General features: G+C 41.3%; 1 protein-coding gene across 12 annotated transcripts in view; it reads right to left on the reverse strand.

Annotated features, from left to right (window-relative positions):
* Positions 1–24035, reverse strand: part of AMPH (amphiphysin) — a 927201-nt gene that overhangs the window by 277183 nt on the left and 625983 nt on the right. For all 12 annotated transcript variants that reach the window (XM_069215773.1, XM_069215772.1, XM_069215765.1 and 9 more), the window contains exon 9: positions 22110–22192. In XM_069215773.1, coding sequence (XP_069071874.1) covers positions 22110–22192 — 83 coding nt within the window. The remainder of the gene's footprint in view (positions 1–22109; positions 22193–24035) is intronic.

Here is a 24035-nt window from a genome sequence, read left to right on the forward strand (position 1 = left end):
CCACATATGTGTACAATTATGAGTAATATCCATTCTGACCAATCATTACTATTGCACTGTGAATACCTTCTATACATCCTATAAGGGACATTTGCCATAGCTAACCCCAAATGTGTATCACTTTGCACCGTTTGGTCATGACAAAATTCTTTTCACAATTTGACAAATGAAAGACATATTTGTCATAATGCGTCATATTTCCACGCATACAGCTTGTGCGTCATAATTTTTGACGCATAGGAGTGCAGATAATGCTGAGTCAAAAAAATATCCTAAAAATATATATAATACTATCCAGCATTACATGGCCACCATTTTTTTCCATAATGCGTCATATTTCCACGCATACAGCTTGTGTGTCATAATTTTTGATGCACAGGAGTGCAGATAATGCAGAGTCAAAATTAATATTCATATTTAGATATCATAATTGCCAGCGGCTTAATTTTCAACTCTAGAACTGTAAAATAAGCCTCAAACAATGGACCAATGCTGAAAATATTTTTGACTCTGCATTATGTGCACTCCTATGCGTCAAAAAATCTGACGCACAATCTGTATGCGTGAAAAAATGACGCATAGTGGAAAAAAACGGCACCCATTTTATGTAGGATGTGATGTAATAGGATATCCTGTTTACAGAATCTGTACAGTGGGTGTACTTTCACTTTCACTTTGCAGTCTCAGATTATTCTAGACTGTGTGGCTGTGTGGAAAGTGTTCTCCTGTGTATTAGTGCTTTTGTGTCCAGTGTACCTTCTCAATTGTGCTTTTGTCATCATTGTCTTGTTGTTGAATACTGTCTGAGTCTGTGTTGTATTATTTTGTCAAGTCCAGTGTTTCATTTATTGTCTGTGGGAGTCTGTTGTGGGTAGTGTAATATAGGGGTTAGTTGGGCTCTTCTTCTTAAGTTTTCTTTGTTTTTCACTACTCTACCTTTCCCCATTTCCCCCTTTTCCTTTTTCTACAACTTTTTCCCCTTTGTCAGTGCTGACATGTCTGGTAGACCACGGCTTGCCAGGATGGGTGGGGAGGAATTGGGGGGATTTATATGGCTTGTTTGCCATTTCCTCCCACTCATGCTGGAGGCTGAGGGTAGGGTGATACAGGGGTATCACACGGAGGCCCGTAAAGTCCGGTGGGGGAAGGTGCGCCATCACTTGGTCCGTGTCTATGGTAGCCTAAGGAATGACCATCAACTTAAGCACCGCTGGGCTGATCTGATATCCAGGGAGCAAGATCTGCTGGACCACCTGGGAATCAGGATTGGTGGCCATGTTGGTGAGTACACATCAATTACATGTGCACAATTTAAAGCTGTGTGGCGACATGTGATGATTGTTACCCAATCTGCCAGATAAGTAGCTGATTGTGTGTAATGCTAGGGAAACCTACTGGGTAATTGATGCACAATGTGAAGGAAGACAAATGCTAGCAGTCAGATAGCTCATGTTTTCTACACATACCTGTTCCTGTAGCAGTATGTAATGTAGTGCTGCCTTTGTGTCAGACAAGCAACACGTTAATGACTCAATTAGAACTCTACAGGTCATAATAGCCAGTGAAAAATGGATGTTGAAACATCCAACCTACATATGTAGACGCCATAGCTAGAATGATATTTGTAAACCCAACATGATGCTATAAATGAGTGCTGCCTTCACGTCAATTGAAGTTAGCAAGTTTGTCCACACATATGTCACATGTGTGTCTGGTTGGTGTGTGGAGAAAATGACCACATAGGCTGTTTGAGTTTGAGAGGTCATGCAGTCCTCAAGTAACCAGCTTTTGGATGTGTCTCTTGGATGCACATGATGAGATGAATGCACCCCTATATTGTTGGGGCATACTAATGGAGGTGCATCTTTGACACCGCATGACTGTCCAGGCCACTGCATGTGTGTAGTAGGGTGTGTAACTGTAGCAGGACACTCATCCAATGTAAATGTTGCTCAAGAATAATTCCATGCAGTATGAGCATGTGTGAAAGTGTTTCATTACGCATGTCATATTCTCACATTGTCTTTGTAATTGCAATTGTTTGTCAGTGCACGGATTCTGAGTATATTCTTCCTTCCATGCTTTACAGGTGGACCTGCACCGTACACTGTGGGAGAGGTGGCTCATTTTGCGGACCCCAACACCTACAGTGAGTGTTGCATGTGTGCTATTTTTAATGTTTGCTGGTGATGCATGATGGACTACTGTGTGTTCCACAGAATTCAAGGTTTGATGCGCTGCCCATTCATTAGATTTGTTCCATTAGTGGGATTTCAATTATCACTTCAGTTTGAGTAGACCTATGCTTATCCATTTCTCAGATTTTGGGTCTGTAGGCCATTCCAGTAGGGTCCGCTATGGGGAATGGGGTGAGTCATGTGGAATACACTGGTTAATGTAAGAGTTGCTCTGGGCTTGTCTCGGACTGAGTCTGCATTTCAGACTGACATTCTCCCAGATAGCTTCTGCAAAAGGCTTGTCTGAAATATGCTGCTTCCCTAGTTAACGATGGACTGAGTACACTGTAGGTTGGATCTTCCGGGGGCATGTACTTCCACAAGTTGAACTAGAAGTGTGTGGGACTAGAGTGCAATGGCCTAGGTGTACATTCTACTCATGATCATGGGTGTTCTTGCTCCTCTGTGTGTGTGGTAAAATATGCCTCACTGGTAGTATGTGATGTTGGCCTAAGTCAGTACATTTTGATATGTGTGGACCTTGGATAGGACAAGGTTTAGCTGACTCCAATTTTTTGCTAGGCCTTCACTGGTGTTGTGTGTGTGGAGGCAAAAACTTGTTGAGCTTTCTAGACACTCCTGGGTGTGCATTGATTATGGGATTGTTGGTTGTTCTTCCCACCCCACCCTCAAAGACTGCCATGTGTTTGGGAATAGGGTACCTAGGACTGTAGCAACCAGTATGTTACACATACTTGTGACCATTTGCAACTTTGTTTTGAACCTAGTGTACACACTCGGTTATGGCACATGAGTTCTATACTAGCAAAAACAATGACAAATGACAGATATTGAGGGTTGTGATTGTTATCACATAGACTGACATATGTAGTGAAGGCAGTAGGCGGAGGAGGTGCAGCCATAATGTCAGCTGTATTACCAATTATTTTGATGAGAAGTTTAGGCTGATGTCACCCATCATGTAGAGACATGTATATGCTAGGTGTGAGATGCCCTTTTGTATGCAGGCTTCCCATGTAATTCCTCTGAGACTTTCAATGATCTATGTAGTGAAATTAGCTGTTACTACTACAGTAAAAGTAATTTCCAATGGACCCATTGTGCTATTCCACCCAATGCATTTCCTATGGTAAATAGTTGCCCTTTCTCTTCACAGCTGCAAACATGAGTGCCGCACAGAGGCATGATTTTGAAAGGCGGGCAATGAGATACCGGCACATCCTGCAGGTGCAGTCGGGCTTCCGACGGATGGCCCGAAAATACCAGGCGGATCGGGCCTCCGGAGCATGGTGGGCCTCACCACAGGGTGGCCCAACATTGCCCACTACAGCCACCACCATCACATCCACCAATTCTCCCCAAGTGGCCCCAGCAACGGCGGGGACAGTTGTCCCTGCCTCTGCAGCACGACCTGGACCCAGCAATTTCAGAGCTGCAGGAAAGTCCAGTGGGCTACAAACAACTCCCACACCGAGCACCTCTGCCAGCACACAGACAGCAGCAGCACCTCCTATTGACCCTGCGGCATTCCAGGCTTTAGACAGGAAAATGGACAAGTTCATTCGGAAGGTGGACAAGCTGAGCCAGGATGTGGCGTACATTAAGAAGCGGGTTAGGTCCATCAGGTGGACCCTACGGAGGGCCAACCTCTAGGACTTATTTGATTCATTTACATTTATCCCTCCCCTCTCTCCTCTTTCCTTTTTATCATGATAGGTGGGTTTTGGGGATTAGTGTTAGGTTAGTATAGGTTGTTAGCTTAGTTAGTGTTAGGGAGGAGGGTGGGGGGTCATTATTCTTTCTATTTTTCATTTTTGAGTGTGTGGGTGTGGGTCAATGTTGGGATTCCTGTCTGTTTAGAAAAAAAAAAAAAAAAAAAGAAATTACGCAAAAAAATACAAAAAAATATATGATTGTTTAGGATAGTATAGTATGTGTGTAGGTTAGTATGTGTTGTCCTGCATGTGTCCTGTCTCATAATGGTGGGTGGGGGGTTGATGTTTAGATCGATTATTATATGTGTAGAGTAAGTTTAGATTAGGTTAGTTAGGGACAGTTGTGGGTTAGGAGTAGTCAGGTTAGATTAGTGTAGGTATGACTTTTCCCTTAGTTGCCTCTGGTGTGAATACATATGAATAAATATATAGTTAACCCTTAGCATTATGTGTTAACTGCTACTTGATCATGGCCTTGACATCAGTGTAGGTGATTGTTTTTCTATGACATTTGGGTCCTATGCTACACACCGAAGAAAATAGAGGTTTAAAATGGCAGCTACCCCTGTGCTAACTTGGTAAGTATCCACCATTTGATAGAACCACCATTAGTAGTTTACATGGATCACCAAGGAATTGTGTTGATGAGTATGTATTCTACATCACAAAGTGTGCTTCCTGACTTGGTATTGTGGGTAATTTATTAGGTCGGACTGCAGTGTGATGTTCAGGGACATCTTTGAAGATGAGGTGTTGTTAACACTCTTGTCTTGTTGTCTTCATTGCTGACATAGATCATGTGTGCAAAAATTCAGCATGACTTCCCTTCATGGAAGTATACTCAGAAAGGGTGATTGATGCTGTGTTTAGTTGTGTTTGCTTAGATTATACTGCATAATTTCATGTTTTAGTATTGCATGGTGCCTACATTTATCAGCCACCATTAGTTGACTTTGATTGCATAGATGGAGCATTATTCTGTCCAACACAGCATGATTGTGTGTGGTTTGTCCCTTCATCAGTTATTCTCCTCAGGATGGTCAGGCTATGATGCAATCCTGCCCACTGCACAGATGTATCAGACTACATGATGTCAGGACAGTTGTATTGACAAGCTACATGGTTGTCACACAGGCACTTTAGAGTTATCTTCTGCACAGTTGATGTGTCAAATAACACAGAGACATATTAGGTGGGCAAGTGCTATTTATTGATAGGTGCTGTAGTGCAAAATGTACATTGTCCATGTTTGCTGAGTCCGTTCTGGTGCATTCTTACATGGTGATCCTACAGAAGGGGTGTGGATGATGCTCCTGACATGCTGGGGTGATGTTACAAACAGTGCAGAGGGACAGGATTTGCCGATTAGTAGGAGAGAGACATTCACTGGCAATGCTGACAAGTCATACAGTGGTTAGCAGAACAGTCATTGAGTATAGTTGTAGTGAGACTGGCATTTGACAAAACGTAGGACCTTGGTCAAAGTAGGCCATGATGCAGGGACTAGTGCTTCCGGGTACTCTTCCGTGTGAATGTGATCTGTTCCATGTCTTCTTCTTCTGATGTGTGTGTTGCCTGCTTTGTCCTTGTTGTTGTTGGTTGTGAAGGAGCAACACACACCTCAGTGTTAGAAGATGTGGAGTCCGACATCCCAGTGGCTGCTCCCTGTGAAGGTCTTAAGGGAAGTACTGCAGCAAGGAGGGCCTGCTGGTTTTTGAGAATAGCAGCTACATCACAATGGTAGGCAGCCAGGTCGGCCCTGAGGGAGTCATGATTGCATTCGTGCATGCAGTGGAAAGTTTGAGGTGCGAGTTGTTGTGGCAACTCCCTTACTGCAGTGGTGAATTCCTTTATAGTTTCTTGTAGTCCATGCAGTATGGATGTTAGGGCTTGCATAGCTGCTGCCTGATCTGCAGATGACATCATGCACGAGCGCACCCCCTCAAGGCTGGCTGCCATATTTTGCATCCCCACCCGCACCTCCTTGGCCAGCTCCCGCTGTACTCCAACTACAGTTCTTTCAAAGCTGGTGCCAGTGTCGTCAGAGTCCTCAGCTGTGTAGGAGCTGGCAGGTCTTGCAATTGGGGTGGTGGGTGGTTCTTCTGTGATGGCTGCTTGTTCTGTGCTCCTCCTTGTGACTGAAGGTGGGGTCTGGAGGGTTTCAAGGACCTTTTAGATGGTCTCCTGGGGAATGTTTATGGGCTCGTCATCCATGTCATCAGGGAAATCAGGGACAGGCATATCGGCAGGAGATCCATGTTCCTCGTCAATGAAACAGGGTACAATTAGTGTGTCTGTGTTGTGACAATTTTGCCGTAACATGCCAGCCTTTTGATGAATTCACTTTGTGATCTTGTTTGGTATTGGTATCTGCTGTCCTTCATAGGGGCATTGTTATAGGCCTCTGGCCCACCTGTGTGTCACATGTATGATATAGAGTTATCTGACTTGTCTGCCTAATCGCCTCTAGGTGTTGCTTTGTACCAAATAGGGAATAGCCATCTTTTTGTCCTACTTGACCCTCCGTGTATATCTATTCTTATGGTGAGACCTTTCACTGGCTGTGGGTGTTGTGATTGCCCTGGCAGCACACTTTCCTCTCAGGACCTGCCCCAATCCCTGATTGTTCACATTGACTTAATTGTAAATGACATGTGGCATATCCTATGCATGGCAAAGTTATGATGTGATATGGATGTAGACATTGTTAATGTGTCCAGCTGATGTTGGGTAATGTGTGTTTAATTGTATTGCCCTGTTTATCGTATCAATGTCCTATATGGTCCTCTAACTGTGCAGGTGTATTACAGTGACCAGTTGCATGTGTCCCCTCCTCAATGCTGTTGTCTGAGCAGTATGACATTTGTGATGTTGCCTTGTTAGCCAGGCACGTGAAGGACCCTGACATATGCTGCATGTGTGTGTCCTTAGTGCTGTGTGGCTCCTATTGCTGTTTACTTTGGCTGATGTATGTGACAACTATGGGCATTGACATATGAGTGTACTGGGGCCTTTGTCTTGTTTCAGGAGATTGTTGCAGATGTCATCCTCACCCCCTAATTTAGGTATGTATGTTCCATGGGGAGGTTACTGCCATTGGCTACTTGTGCTGCACAGAGATCAGAGGTGGTAGTGTCAACTGTTGTCGCAGTTACATTGCAGTTGTTGTTTTGGCTACTGGATTACTGATAGGGACCTAGTTGATGTAGCAGATATTTTGTCTGACGAGTGCCAGGATGTAAGTTTGACATAGTGGCCTTCCCACCTGTCGAGGCTTTCCCTTTGCTCCATTGTTGTCATGACAGGATGCCCTCATGGGACTGTTGTTGGTGTTGTGTAATGTCGTGCCCCAGCTTCTGTATGTGCAGGGCATGCCCCCCTGCCGAGCCCCTTTACCCATGCCACTCCATGTATATGCTGACTTACATGCAATGTGTAGTGGTATTTCCCCCCTGCTTACAGTCAACATTATTGCATGTGCGTTGTCTCGTGGTAGTCTGCGCTGTCCTGTCCTTGAATCCCTGTGACGATCTCCTCAGGGATGACGGCTGCGACCATCTCCTCCATGTGGTCCAGGGCCTCCTGGTGTGCTGGACTCCCCCCTCCAGTCTGCAGTGCTGCCTTCCTGTTCCTGGCCATTTTTTCCTTTGTCCTACGTTTGCAGTCATGCCAGCGTTTCTTACACTCAGTGACTGTTCTGCGTACTTCAGCCACACTGTTGATCATGTCAACAATTTGTTGCCATATGGCCTCTCTCCTGCTGATTGGCAACTTAGAGGTGATGAACAGTTGGTGCTGGTGTTCCGTCACCTCTTTAACCAGGATTTCCTGCTCCTCTGCACTGAAGCGACACTTTCTTTTTTTTCTATATATGTCCTGGTTCCTGTATGGATCATCCTGGCTGGTTCCTGGTCTGCTGTCATCTTCCTGGGGTCTGTAGTGGCATCTGGGATCCATTTTGGCTCTCCTCTGCTGAAAGGGCAGTGTTCGCGGGTATTTTTGATGCTATTGCGTCAAAAAAAACTGCGCTTTCCGGGTTGCGCTGTCGTAAATCGACCCACAGTAATTTACGTCGCGTTAACGTCGTTTTCCTTTACGACTTGACGCCGCGATGCGCGTAAAAAAAAATGACTCCCACCTCTTGGTTGCGCCGCCGTGCGTCAAAGTATAAATTTGACGCCCGCACGGCGCATCGAAATGGCGTTAGCTGGCAGTAAAATTTTTGACGCAAAACTGCGCCGGTGCAGCTTTGCGTCAAAAAGTATAAATATGGCCCTAACAGTGATCTGACATGATAAATGTCTGCCTCATACAGATTTGTCAAATTTTACTACATTTATACGAAATTTAATATACGTTATACTAGTGGAAATTGCTCCAGTGTAATTATGGCTGAGTCAACATTTCCGTAGGAAAGACATTTTTGGTATTTTTTAATAAGGTTGGTTCTATTCTACAAATCTGCATGAAACTATTCAAAACAAAGTTCAGCAAGTTTGGATCCTACGAGGGACATTTTGTGCATATCCATCAAAAGGAAGTGGCAAGGAAAAGGTGGCTGTGGGGATCCCAAAAGTGTGATTTCACTATTTTATATTCCCATAAGGCAGTTTGCTCTTCAAAACAGAGAAAACGGCTGAAGGAAATTAGCCAAATCTTGATACAGTGTTCAATTTACTCAAGGTCTGTGCTTTTTAGGGTCGAGCCTGCGTCACATGCGCTTGCGCATGCGTTTCGCTTGCGAGACGCTTTAGGAATTAGAAAAGGGCTCGGAGACCTGTTGACGTCACGTCAGTTGTCTTTCATAGGTTCGTGGGCTTGCCTGTTAAAATCTGCTTGCTTTTATTAGTGGAAGGCACGCATACGTCATGCCTTTTCCGGTGGTTAGCCCTCCTCGAGCGCAGTGACCAAGTACTGGAAACATGCGAGGGTCGCTGTTTCCCGTCAGGTTTGTGGACTACTTTCTATCTTTTGTTTGCAGCGCGATCTCGCTTGGCAGAAGTCGAGCGCTTTGCATAACATCGACCCTGTTACAGTTCACTCGTAATGAAACCTATCGGCAATAGTGCTGTTAAAGGTAGAGTTAATTGCACTTTTGCCGATCGGTTTCATTATGAGTGAACTGTAGCAGCGCAATCGCGCTGTTTTTTCTTTCAATTCTGAAAGAAAAATCCGGTTGGGAGTTTACAACTGCTAATAGCTGTAACTCGGAGAAATGCAAGACCCTAGTGCATTGCAAATGCTTGTTAGGTTTGGTTTAAATCTGTTTCATAGTTCTTGAAACAGTTATTTAAAGAGGTGTTTGTGATGGACATAAAGATGTTAAATGTTAGGCATCCCTGCATCTTTAATTCATGGAAATTGGTGGATTTGGATCAGAGGATATTCACAAACATTTTAAAAGTAAGCCTACTTAATGGATTAGCCAAGAAAGCTTATACTCTTATCAGCCATTTTTGATCTGGAGATCAGAATCCTCACATCTGAAATGATATGATTGCCTCCCCCCAACACTGATAGAAAACACTGCATTCACCATTTTAGGACTAAGGGATATTTTTCTGTATTATTTCAAAATCATAACTGCACATTAAGTGTGTTTTTTGGTGAATTTTTCAGGGTCTTTTACAAACATAACAAAGTCAACCAAACCTCCACTTTAATTGTTCATTTTTATAAGAATTTCTAACATTCCATGACCACCGTAAGCTTTTCTTTAACTTGAATGAACTCATCATTAGTGAGTTTGGAGTATGAAGATTGCACACCCACCAAGTGCTACAATGCAACAAAGGTCATGAAACTTTGCCGGAGCAAACTTCAAACCATGAGGAAGTGTCAATATCGGATGCATTCAACTCACATGATCAGCTTCTAGGCACATCATTGTCTAAAACTCCAACAAGACAAATGCAGAACTTGAAACCCTTTCTTGAAGTAGGTTATGTGAGTCCAGTTTAACTTATCCACAGGTTTGGTGTGTAAAACTTTGCAGATTCAATCATTCTATCTTATAAGGGAAGTTTTACCACAACTTAATTCTTATTGAAAGCTTTGTAGCCTGTTCCTTCCAATCCAGTTCTAATTGAGTCTGGGTTGACAGCTCTGCTGTAGCAAGACATAGTGATACAAATTCTTTAAAAATACATGAATTGGACTTTGGCACGTCCAACCGGGTTTTTCCGTCTTACCTTATGCTAATGCTTTTTTGGTGCATCACTCCACCTCCTATGCAGGGTTTCCATTTCAATGCTTGAGGAACTATTTTACATCTCCAATGTACTCTGAATCATCAAACACAAAATGCTTCATCCCACAAATGCATTGTATATAGAAAGGATTTCATATTTAGTGTTATCTGCAGCAGGCTTTTGAAAACAAATGAGTAAGGATTTAAAATGCAAGCTTGACATATTGGCTTTGATGATGCTTTCTTTTTAGTCTTACCCTTCTGGTGTCTCTCACCCACTCTCATTTGCTTAGCACAGATCCATAATAAAGTTACCAAGAAGGCAGACTGTTCCCCACTACGTTACATTCCAAATGATGCAATAAATATGATTAGGTGCCTGAATTTTCTCTGTTCATGGGAGCAAGTCTTAGGGACTAGATTTTCAAGTCAGAAGTAGGAACATCTCATCTAATTTCTGACAGGCCAAGATTTCTTCAGAGATCTGACAGTATCTTGTTTCTAGTTTTTAAATGGTTTTGTAGTGAGACAAATATGGGGTCTTAAAAGAAATCTCTAATTTGTCATGGTAGGTGTTCATTGTTCCATTCATAAATGAATCCCTCACTTTGCACTTCTCCTTCCACTACTGCATGATATGTACTATTTTATGGGATCATGACTTGTAGCACCAGAACTCTTCCATGGGTTTTATAGAAATACCCAAATATTGTTGAATTTTCATAAAGGGTGTAGGGATGTCCCATGCCTTCCAATTCTGCCTCCTAGAAAGTATATAATCTGAGTCAATGTCAAAGGCATTCTAGTGAATTATGGTATCACTCCAGCAGGATGTCCCACAAAGCAGGAAAACCAAAAGGCCTGAGGAGGAACCCCCTAGTTCAAAAGAGCTTTGTGATAATAGAGCCCGTCAAATGTAAATGGCTGGCCCAGATTCTGCTCCATCTCTTCCTGAGCAAACAATAGGTATTGTCTATTACCCCTTTGAGGCTTTGAGACATGGCAGGTGGTCAGCAAAGCCTGTTAACCAGTCTGGATGGGTGTCTTTCACAACCCCCCTGGAGTGGTAATTACTGCTTCGTATTATTGCCACTGATAAGTGTACACAATATTCCATGCCTCATATCTTGAACATTGAAATAAGCAACCCAAAAATCACTTTTTTATTTCATCTTCTGGTATTGGCTGTATTCTGCATGATTGAATGGTCACTACCATCGGATGACAGACACTATAGTTTAGGTCAAACTTGAAAAATATTCTGTCAGATATAGCTTCAGCAGAACTGCTAGCAGTGCCTTTGCATGCTTAGCAACTTAAAACACTTAGGGCAATAATATGTTCAGCATGATCAGCGCAGGACTGTAGCAACACTGCACTCTCTCCTTACTACTGATCATAACATTGCTTCCACACTATGCGTCTGCCTTTCAACTAATGGCTAATGTGCAGTAAATCACTCCAGCTCCACTGAAGTATTAATACTATACTGTCTTGATAGTTCACTGTTAAAGTGTAGATGGCAGATTAATTACTGCACTCTCACAGTATTCACTGTCACTCAGTTACAACTTTCATGGTACACTGCATTTACTGTTCATTTACAGAATGAATTGGTTAGTCCATTGTTACTGCTCAAGAACAGAAATATTGGCATACAAACATATTGGTAAAGTTTATATATAACTTTACACATCATAAATGTATTATTATTCAGCTAAGTCACCTATGGGATCACCACTTCTCATGGACAGGCTTACTCACAATTGAATGGAAGGATAATTGTAGAAAATGTGGATAGAATTTCACTGATCTCAAAATAGCCATGGTTTTTAACGTATTTCAAAAGCAGCTAATCTCTTTAAGGAGGTTACCTAAAAGCTTCAGGAGACTACAGCTAAAATAAAAGCATCTCTGGTCCTCTAAAGTACATATTGTAAGCATGTAAGGGGTTGCAAACTACTCAGCAAGCCTTATTCTGCTAGGACAGCTAGCTCTTAGCATAGCCGGGAGAGCATAGACATGACATGATGGAGAGATCATCGTACCATCATAAACACATACAACTATAGCCATCCTATCTACAATATGCTTTACGGTGTAAATTGGATTTCACTCACCATCTCGCTCTGCAGAAAGAGCATAAAAAATATGTGTTATAGGCTGAGTTGTTTCCATTAGTGTCTGAATAGCATGCAAGTCTGACAGCACTTTTTTGAATAATCTTAAAAGTGATCAGTTTTAATGATTTTCTAATATATTCTTTAAAGGCATCTGTGTAACACCATACAGACCAAGAGTGGGAATTCCTCATATTGTGTTCTTGCTGACTTTCAACAAAGAGAACCAAGTGACAAACTACAATCTACTCCACATACTCATTTGAATGAGAGCACTGGAGGAAGGGGCATTACTCATTTTTTCACCTCTAGCAAAAGTGTTTAAGACCCCACACAGAGGGGAAGTTCACCCGTATTTTACAACATCTTCTAAAATATTTCTCCAGTTTGGAATACACATGCCATAGCCTCTCCTCTTAATCGTGACCAGGTCACCTCCCCTCTTAGCTGTTGTCTGGTCACCTCTCCCCCCACAGATCCCACCCCTTGCCCTTTTCAGAGACATGAGACTCCATTGGAAGATTGTTTCTAACCTAGTGTGACACGCTGCTTGTAATGTGCATGCTTTTTTGGTTCTCCTTCATTCCTCTTTCTGTTCAGTTGTTAGGAAGGGGTTTTCCAACAATGATGCACTCGTACTCGTTCGCTATACCTATGCTCCTTGACCACCTATTACTACATGTGAAAAATGAATCTGTTTTGTCTGCTGTGGTGGCTTTTATTCACCTAATAAACTGGGTTATTATGGAATTTGTTCTAGTCTTTTCACCACAGATCTTCAATAAAGAGAAGTTTTGCAAAAAAAATACATTTTAGCACAGGTACATGTCCAGAATCAGTATAGGCAAAGTCTCCAAGCTTCTCTGGTTTACTGAAGTTGAGATAAGCAACACATTAATGTCTATGAGGACATACATCTTGGAAATTTGACTGCTTCCCATTAAGTGGGAAAGGGTGACATTTTCTCACAAAGTTGACCTAGTGAAAGCAACTAATTTTTCCTTGCAGATGGAATTTTGTTTCATAAAACCACTGAAATCTATTCTGCAGGTAAGTTAAATTAAAGGAACAAATTCTGTGACAGAGGGCCTAACCTACTCCATCACTCCATCACAAGCATGATACTCCATCACAAGCATGACGGATATCCCATCTGTGGTATTACAAGTGTCAAAGGACATGGCAGTCGAGATATCCGTCATGTTTGTGATGGAGTATTCCATATGCCAAACTCTAAATCAGGCCCTGAATGTGGAAAACCATCAGTATACAGGCTACTCATGTCTCCTTGGCTTGCACACCAGTCAGAGAGACACAGGCTGCCCACAGCTATTCTCACTGGATGCTCAGTAGCCAACATGAGTGATGTAAAAATAGGGACATTTTTCAGGTTGCTTCAAGCGTGTCAAATCACTACTGTTGAATCAGTAGGTTGTTTCAACCATAGTAATTTGTTGTCTTTCAATTAATAAAAGTTGGAGTCTATGTACAGTAAAGTACCAGAATACTAAGGGGCTGATTGGTATCTGGCCAAAATATTGGTTATTTTATATTGGGAGATAGAAATATCGGTAAAAAAATATTGTGATACAAAAATATAATGAAGCAGAAATATTGTTGTTCAAAATATCCTTTTCTAGGGTAAGTAAAATTGCTATTAAGAATATTGTTCTGAATATCATTTTCAATAATATAGTTGTAAAGAATATCATTTTGTAAATATTTAAATGTGTTTTTGTTTAAATATGAATTATATATTAAATGTATTAACAATTACAATTAATTGATTATTAGTTATTTAATTGATTATTAATTATGAAAATTGTGTAATGATTATGTATTTTAGTTACGTTTTTGTTGAGGCCTGCTGTGTTTAAATGAGTATAGGATCGGAAGTTAAAAGTAATAATATTGATTAATAAATAATGGTGACTGTATTATTAATGTATTAATATTATTGTATTATCAATTATTGGGGTGATTCATAATTATGTAGACTATGTAATACTGATACAGATTTAATTTAGTTATACTTTAGTTGTGGGTTGCTAGGTTTGTAGGAGCATAGGGTGGGGAGATAAGTAATATTTAAAAAATAATTATTAAAATAAAATTAGGTATTTAATTGATTAATAAATATGTAAGTTGTTTAATATTTACACATATTAGTTATATTTTAGATGTGGGCTGCTGGGTTTTTAGGGTTGTTGCTTGGGAAGTTTAGTAATTAATAATTAGCAATTTATTTGTTATTTCAGTGATTATCTATTATGAGAAATGTGTTATACTTTTTTGTTTTAGTTGTATTTTAGGGGTGGGTTTCTAGGCTTGTATGGGTATATGATGGCAAGTGATTAAATTATAATTAAATAACCATTATTTTTAAATTGAAATTTAAATATTACATTATTTATGAATTTTGTAAAATGGTTAACTGTTTTTAGATACGTATCTATTTTATGTTAAATAATAATGTTTATAGTAAGAGTTTTGTATATTTTCTAAATTAATATGGTTATGCAAATATGTGATGTGTTTAAGTGAAGCAGTTTTACTTACTGTTTCTTAAATTGGAGCGGGAAGAATACATTTTCCTCTGAAGTCCAACACTTTCCCTACTGTTGCCAAGACTGTAGTGGGAATAATAAATGTAACTGTTAGACTTGGCATCCTTGGCATGGTCTCCCCTCACTTTTTGAGTCTGTTTCCCAGGTTGTTGATGTGTGCTGGACTCTGTTTTTGCTGTTTTTGTTACTCTGGGACCTTTATCACTGCTATCCAGTGCTAAAGTGCAAGTGCTACTATATAAAATGTGTATGTAATTGGCTTTCCATGATTTGCATATTTGATTTACTGGTAAGTCCCTAGTACAGTGCGCTAGAGGTGCCCCGGGCCTGTAAATCAAATGCTACTAGTGGGCCTGCAGCATTGATTGTGCCACCCACATGAGTAGCCTTCTAATCATGCCTCAGATCTAAGGCCTAAACCTTCCCTTTTCTTACATGTAAAACACCCCTAAGGTGGGCCCTAGGCAGCCCCATGGGCAGGGTGTAGTGTGTGTTTAAGGTAGGACATATACTAATGCGTTTTATATGTCCTAATAGTGAAATACTGCCAAATCGTTTCTCACTGTTGCAAGACCTGTCTCTCTCATAGGTTAACATGGGGGCTACCTTTAAATATGAAGATTCCCTTTGGGAGCAGATAGACATGTGGAGTTTGGGGTCTCTGAGCTTACAATTTGAAAATACATATTTTAGTAAAGTTGGTTTTAAATTGTGTGTTTGAAAATGCCACTTTTAGAAAGTAGGCATTTTTTTGCTTAGACCATTCTGTGACTCTGCCTGTTTGAGTATTCCCTGTCTGGGTTAGTTTGACAGTTGGGCTGTTTTGCACCTCTCTACTCAGTAAGACAAAAGGAGGCGGGGTGTAGCCTGCATATCCTGATGAGCCATCTGTGCTAGGAGGGAGGGGAGGAGTGGTCACTTACACCTGAAAGGGCTGTGCCTGCCCTCACACAATGCAGTCTCCAACCCCCTGGTGTGAGTCTGGGGTCTGGCCTGGGCAAGGCAGGATTTCACAAACAAGAGAGACTTTCCTTTGAAGTATGCCTACTTCAAAGACAGAACTGGGTATAAGAAGGGCACCAAAACCCCTAAAAATTAGATCACTTTTGGAAATCAATAGGAACCTCTGCCTGGTGAAGAGCTGAAGAGATGAGGAGAAGTGATGCCCTGCCTGTGACTGTGCTTTGTGGAGCTTCTGCCTGTGCAAGGGGACAAAGACTGGTCTTAGTTGTGCATTCCTGCTTGTGAAGAAATGTCCAAGGGCTTGTCCTGAGCTTGCCTCCTGTTGTTGAAGTCTCAGGGCCATCAAAGACTTCCCCTGCCAGCACCTGGACTCTCTGCTGAGATTCCTGCCCTGCCAAGTGGTGCCCTATCCAGTTCCTAGGGCCTTGAAAGGTGAAGCTGGCAGACCAAGACTGAAAATCCACGCACAGACCGCCATGCCGGGAAATTTTAGACGCACCTTCCGAGGCACGGCTGAGAACCGACGCGCAGCCAGCTTTGCAGCTGAAAATTACGCTTGACCTGTATCGTGGCTGGAAGATCAACGCACATGGCTGGAAAAATGATGCGCAACACCCGCTGACGGAGGCTGATAACATCACAACCCACATACAGCAGTTTTGCTGATACCGTGCCGCAGGATTTTTGACACAACCTCGCTTTGCACGGAAAAACAATGCAAAGCCTGCAGGGACCCGAGGTGCCTGTCCGGATCGACGCATCGCTGGATTATCCACCGGAGGAGGAATGAAGCACGGTCTCACTTGCGAGTGAGAAATCAACGCATCACTGGATTTTTTCCGATGCACACTCGCCTGTGTGGTGGTATTTTGACGCAACCTAGGTACTTTTTCATGCTAACAGCGTCAGCACTGTTTTCTAAAGGATTTAAGACTCTTTTTGTTTTTTAATTTAAAACTTGACTTGTGTATGATGGCTTTTTGTCATTCTGGTCTTGTTTTGTTTAGATAAATATCACCTATTTTTCTAAACCTGTATTGTGTCATTCTGTAGTGTTTTCACTGAGTTACTGGGTGTGTTGGTACAAATACTTTACACCTAGACTCTGAAGTTAAGCCTGCCTGCTTTTGCCAAGCTACCAAGGGGGTGAGTGGGGGTTAACTGAGGGTGACTCTCCTTTACCCTGACTAGAGTGAGGGTCCTTGCTTGAACAGGGGGTAATCTGACTGCCAACCAAAGACACCAATTCTAACAGTAATCAATCCGAAGTCAAATGCTTTCCCTAAAGTTGCACAGACTGGATTGGGAATAGGGATTTTAGCCTGTCTGAAGTCCAGTGCTTTCACTACTGTTGCACAGACTGGAGTTGGGACAATAAATTTACCCTTCAGAAGTCCAACACTTTCCCTACTATTGCACAGATTGGAGTGGAAATAGTAAAGTTAACCCTTCCAAAGTCCAACACTTTCCCTACAATTGCACTGTTTGGAGGGGGCATAATATACTTAAGTTCTACACTTTCTCCACAGCTCCATAACAGTGGGAATAGTGTATGTAATATCTGCAGACATATACATTTTCTAATATTGCCTAAATATATTTATTATTAATATTTGTTTATAACTTTAATTTTATATTATTTGTTTCAAATGTTTGCAAATGTTTTTGCGAATGTTTTTTGTTTTTTATTTTATTTGTTTAGAAATGTATGTAATATTTTCAAATTTACATTATTTTCAATGTTTCATGATATGTATATATATAGAGCAGTATATTTAAATAATTAAAATAATTTCATTTTTTTTCTTTTTAATTAGGTTATATTATACAAAATATAAAATGGAAAAATTACCTGGAAGTGAGCTACACAAACTATTATATGAAGACATGAAAACTGGCCATTAGGAAAACAAATCTTAAACTAATGATTGACTTCATATGTAGCACAATCATACTAAAAGTAGCAAGGAAGCCCACAAAAGAAACTAGATTGCATATGTAAACTTTCATAATTACTGCATGAAGAACTAAAAACCACATTTATGGCCACGTGATTATGGAAACCAAAAAACAAATATATAACAAATACGATAGATAAAAAGAAAGGAATCTCATTAAATCTGATTGCCACTTTGTAGTTTTATTTAGTATTCCCAAAGATAGGAATTCCTCGGATAGTAGCTCCCTAATAAAATTTCACCCATTTGACTTATCAATCCAAACATTCCAGATCTATAGCATTTTCTCCATTTTGAGATGATGTAAATTTTTGATGAATCTCTAAGGGGGTGCAAGGAGAAAAGTGCCCCCCAAAATGCGTTTTTCCACCAATGCATTTCCATAGACTATTGCATTTGACAAAGTGCAAAAATGACTGAATGGATTTACATGAAATTTGTTAAGATTTTACATTATGGTGCAGAGATTATGTTTTGTGGGCACTGCGGGTAAGTATCTTTTAAGTTATGGGGCATTTACACTTAGTGATATCTGTCACTGCAGTACTTTCATGGAATTTCACAAAATGTTGTGAAACTATAGTGGTACATTGCTGAAAACTTAAAAAAATATATGAAAAATATAAATACATTTCCCTACCTAGTACCACTTTAATAAACCTACTACTTACCTACATCCAAGGCCCTAACACTGAGTACAGGTAAAGTGTAGTAAAAACAATATGGCCACATTTTCATTCTCTAAAAACAACCATTACCCAGTTGTATACTGGCTTGCCACCATCATGTACCACTTTATACTGCAAAGTTATCACAGTAATCCATTATCGTATTACTGGATTATGGTAGCCTTGCGTCACGCACTTTGTCACATGGGCAAAGCAATACTTAAGTCAGATTTACAGAACAACACAAGGCCACCATGCATGGCCCTGCGTTGGTTGGTAAATCTGGAGAAATGCAAGGCAGCACAATTTGCTGATTTGAGTTACTCTGCACAACATAATCTACATTGCTGCTAAATTTCACATACATCCATATGCCAAGCCACTGTAGCCACACCACTATATGTTATTCCACTCTATGCCACTCCACTCTATGCGTCTCCACTCTATAAGACTCTAGTCTACATAACTCCACTCTACGCTATTACACTGTACAGAACACCACTGTACGCTACTAAATTCTATGCTCTTACATTGTATGCATCTCCACTCTATGCCACTCCAGTGTATGTCACTCCACTGTACACCACTCCACTGGATGATACTCTACTATATGCTATTCCATTGAACGCCATTCAACTGTACTCTACTCAGCTCCAGTCTATTCCACTGTATGCCACTCCATTGTACGCTAATCCACTCTACACCACTCCAGTGTATGGCACTCCACTCTACTCCACTTCATTCTACAATATTCGATTGGACACCAGTCCACTGTATGTCACTTCACTTTATGCTACTATAGTTCACCCTGTATGCCACTGCAGTCCACACCACTCCACTACATGCCACTCCACTGTACGCAACTTTACTATTCTCTGTTGCACTATACACTGCTCACTATACAACACTCCACTTTACGCCACTCCACTCTTTGCTGTTACACTGTATGCAACTCTACACATCTACACAGTGTCATAAAGTGGCATGAAGTACAGTACAGTGAAGGAGAGTGTCGCAGAGTCTAGTGTTGTAGAGTGGAGTATTGTAGAGTGGAATAGAGTTGAGTTAAAGAGAGTAGAGTGACATAGCACAGAGTGGACTAAAATGTTAAGCAGAGGTTTGGAGTGGTGTCTCATATCATGGAGTAGATTACCGTAGAGTGAAGCGATGTGTTGTACAGTGCAGTGACATGTCGAACAGTTGCTGAGTGTTGTGCAGTGGAGTATAGTGACTGGAGTGTCATTATCGAGTAAAGCGTCATAGAGTGCAGCCGAGTGTTGTAGAGACTAGATACATGGAGTGGAGTTCAGTGATGTACAGTGTTGTATAGTTCAGTGTTGTCAATTGTAGTGTTGTGCAGTAGAGTGGCAGAGAATCTCTTACAATATAATGCTGTTTAGTGCAGCATCATTATTTGTGAGAGCACAGTGCATGGTAGAGTGTCGAGATCTCCACAATCTGGACTGTGATCTTCTTATGGTAAAGTAAAGAAAAATTAAAAGTTTATAAAGTTTAAAAAAATAACATTTGGTATGTTCAATATTAAAGTAAAATACTGCTATAGATGCTTATTTTAAATAGTTACTGCAATAGTTACTGCACTATTAACCATATTTAAAATTACATTTTAAATAAATGTAAGTATACTAGTTTGAATTGCAATTATTCTTTAAAGATTTTCTTTAAAGTTAAACCCACCTAAAGTAAAATGTTTATATTTATATTATATTTTTAACATTTCTAAACATTGTGTATAAAATGAATATATTGTAAGAAAATAAAGTAACATTTATTTTTTAACTAGAAAAGGTCATTGCATTATTTGTAAATTAAATAATATTCATTTTGTAATTTACATTTAATAGTTAACATAAAAATATTTTTAAATATATTTTTTCAGCAATTAAGGGGGTCATTAGAGTCTGGCGATCTAAGGCCAGTTAGACTTGCGGTGATGGTCAGATCTGCCACACTCTAGGCTGTCCCCTCCATTATGACCCTGGCAGTAAGACCCCAGGTGAACGCCGTCATCACCGGGAACATGGTTCTAGATGGGCTAACGGCGGTCGGGGTTTTACTCAACCACGGCAGTTCTGAACTTAGCACCACTGTGCTGATCACAACCCCACTTACCGCCAGCCTTTCCATGGCAGGTTCCCCGCCATGGAAAGGCTGGTGGTAGGCCAGTGCTGGGGCTCTCCTGCCCAGTAAAGTCAAAATGTGCACTGTCTACTTTGCAGACAGTGCGCATTCTGAGGGTGCTGGGGTGCTGAGGTATTGGCCTCTCCTCCCTCAAGGGAGCTGACGCCAATACTGTAGCACTGTTCCCACTGGTCAACCCAGCGGGAACGTCATACTACAATGTTCCTGCTGGTCAGCTTGGCGGGTACACTGTAATACGAAGGGGGGATGCTATCAGCACGACAGTGGCGTCCACTCTGCTGCTTTGGCCATCCTGTGGGGGGACTGATAAAGTGGTAATGAGGCCCTAAGTCACTACCTCTATTGTTCTCTATGAGAGGGTGTCGGACTACCTGTGAGTGACAAAGAGTGGTGCTGAACTTACTTCAGGGCCAAGGTGGAATACATTTACTCCTTTTCGCCTGTAGTAAGTTGTTAGAAGTGCAGTTTAGGAACAGCAATGGTCTTAGTCTTTTGTGGGAGGGTGCATGTTCTTCCTTTAACACCCCCTACCTCTCCCTTAACCCATCTTTACTTCCCCTTAAACCTCTCCCATTTAGTAGTATGCAGTCCCCATTTTTCAGTCACTCCACCGTCTCACCCACATTTACAGCTATGTGCAGAGATCTCCACAGTCATGGCTGAAATTTCCACATATAAAAGATTAGAGAGGCATAGGCATATATGTATGAAGGTTTTTGAGTAGAATTTTTAGTAGGTCAGTAGTACTTCTATAGTACTACTAAACATACTATACAAAGTATAAGCCTAGGCGTCTGTAGTTGTTCTCTTGTTCCTTCTCAAACTTAGATGATCCACAGTCCCACTCATAGTTAATGCTAAAAAGTAGGCCTATATGTGCAGAGATCTCCATAGTCAGGGTGGAAATTTCCACATATAAAAGATAAGAGAGGCATAGGCATAGATGTATGAAGATTTTGGAGTAGCATTTTTAGTATGTTAGTAGCCTGCTGAAGTAATTCTAAACATACTATACAAAATATTAGCCCAGAAGTCCTCATATAACGATTCAATAATTTTATTAGGTTCTCTTGCTTCTTCTCAAACTGTGAAGATGAAATCAAAGCAATGGCATCAAATTAACATATTTTGATACCAATTTGAGCAACACAGGATTTTTGAAATGGTCGCATATGCTTTAGTATATGTCCCGCAGTATTCTTGAACCTAATGCACTGAAAAACAGCTCTCTCACATTGTCATACAGTCCATGTAGTTTCACGTGAAACAACTTCCCTCCGACTTTCATACTGTAACTCCTTTCATGTCAAACATTGTTGCCCCTGGAGCTCTGTTCATGCTATACAACTTTCACTTACAAATACATAAATATATAAATGAGAAAACTCTTGACTGTTGTTAATAAAATACGTTTGTTCACTACCTTCAGCCCTCCAAGTATGATAAATAATCCATGTTATCTTGAAGGTAAGAAAGGGTGTCTCAGTTTCATCAAATGTTCCAAAAATATGAAAGAAGTCTTAGACCTTTTTGAAAGAGTCAATAGGATCGATCATTGCATATTTACCTCGGTGCCCCTTGAATCGTGAATGCCTTGTCAGCATGCTGTTCTCCCAACTTGGTCATCACCTCATAGAGTTTGTGGCAAAGCTGGGGAAACATGGAAGTATATCATTATTTACATGTTCTTTCAAATAGCTCAACGTACCTATAAATTATGAATTATTGGCTTATCTGGATACAGATTGCAAAACAACACAACATACCTTAACAATTCATACAAAGTACCATATGGGGAGTGGAGTGAATCAAATTACTAGAATACTGAAACCCTTATTTAAATAAGGTTTTCCAATGCATAGTTGAAATTTAAAGGTTCTGAATTTGCTGTATGTAAAGTTCCAAATAAATATACGGAGGTGTTGCTGAGGAGCACTTTGGTGCTATTGTTTTATTAGGATGTTGTGCATCGCAATGCTTAAGACAGCAGTTGGCATAGGATAGCCATCTTGTTAACTACTGAAGTGAACAATTTTTGGTAGGGGTGGAGCACAGACCCTGCAGCCTTTGCAGTGCAGAGAGACCCTAACCCTTCAGGGGGCCCCATTCTGTATTCAGTTCAAAGCATGTAAATATTTATGAAATATGGGAGACTCTGGAAACGTGACATTCTGCACAGGGGTCCCATCATTTTGCATAATGCCACTGATTTGAGGAGCAGTGTCTTGTGGAAAATTCTTAGGAATCAGAAGGAAAAATGCATTTGCATGACAGGACAGAGAAGGCAATTCTTAGCTGATCTCCAAACATTAAAGATTAGTGCAGTGGCTATGTTTTGCATACTTTTGCAGCAATATGGTATTCTTTTAGAATCAAGTATGACGGACTCATGCTGTGGCGCAGGGTGAAAAAGGAGGCTACTTGCTGAGCGAGTTTTAAGCAGCCAAAAACACATTTCTAGAGGTCAGCGACCTATGATGAGTTGTGTAACAGTTAAACATATTACTGCAGCACTTAGAAAAGGTATCAAATGTACAAAGTATGCTTTGTGAGCAGGAGCGGCTCGCTTGGCTTGAGTTGGGAGGGGTGGAGGGTGCGGGGGAGGCGCGGGAGTCGCAGGAGTCGCGGGAAAGCAATAATTAAATAATAACAAAAAACTCACCTGCTTTGCTCCCGCGCCGCGCTCCTCTCCTGTCGCTGCCTGCCCTGCACCAATCCTGGCGCTGCTCAGAGTAGCATTGGGTTTGGCTGGGAGCGCCCAGTCAGGGCACTCCCAGGCAGACTGGGAGCCTGTGGAGGCTCTCTGCAGCCCCCAACCGTGTTGCTGGGCTGGAGAGAGCCATGTGCGCATGTGTGTTTGGCCAGCCCAAGACGACCAGCCAAACACACAGCTCGTCACCCCTAATGCCCCACCCCTTTTACATGGAAAGGATAATAAACAGAGGTCAGACCACCAGGGTTCCACTTTCTCCGCTGGGATTGTTGATCCAGACGGGTTGACGGCAGGTGGAGGTTTCAATCCGCCATGGCAATGCTGCATGCAGACCTGCCCTGCCCTGCTGATTATGACCTTGTTCTCCACCAGCCTTTTCATGGCGGTTACACTGCCATGAAAAGGCCGGTGGAGAACAGGTGCAGGGACCACAGGGGGCCCCTGCACTGCCCATGTCACTTCCTAGTCACTTCCTTTATTTAACACCAATTAACCTTTATATAAATGCTTGCCTGTTTAACGCCCTTTTGTTAGTGCTGAGTTGAGTAAACAGCAACGAAGTGCTGCTGACGAACTGGGTGGTCCATGTAAAGGTCATGAGGGCCGCATGTGGTAATGGGCTGTACTTAGTACCAATGCTCTAGACTGACAAGGATACTTGTATCTGGTTACCAAATTTTACAAAAAATGCCTTTATCTACAGGACACTAGATATCAGGCAAACAGTTTTGGTTAATTCTATTCACCAAATAACAAAGTACGTTTGTCAGTGTTATGACA

Source organism: Pleurodeles waltl, chromosome 2_1 (genome assembly GCF_031143425.1).
Source record: "Pleurodeles waltl isolate 20211129_DDA chromosome 2_1, aPleWal1.hap1.20221129, whole genome shotgun sequence".
In the NCBI taxonomy this organism is placed as follows: Eukaryota; Metazoa; Chordata; class Amphibia; order Caudata; family Salamandridae; genus Pleurodeles; species Pleurodeles waltl.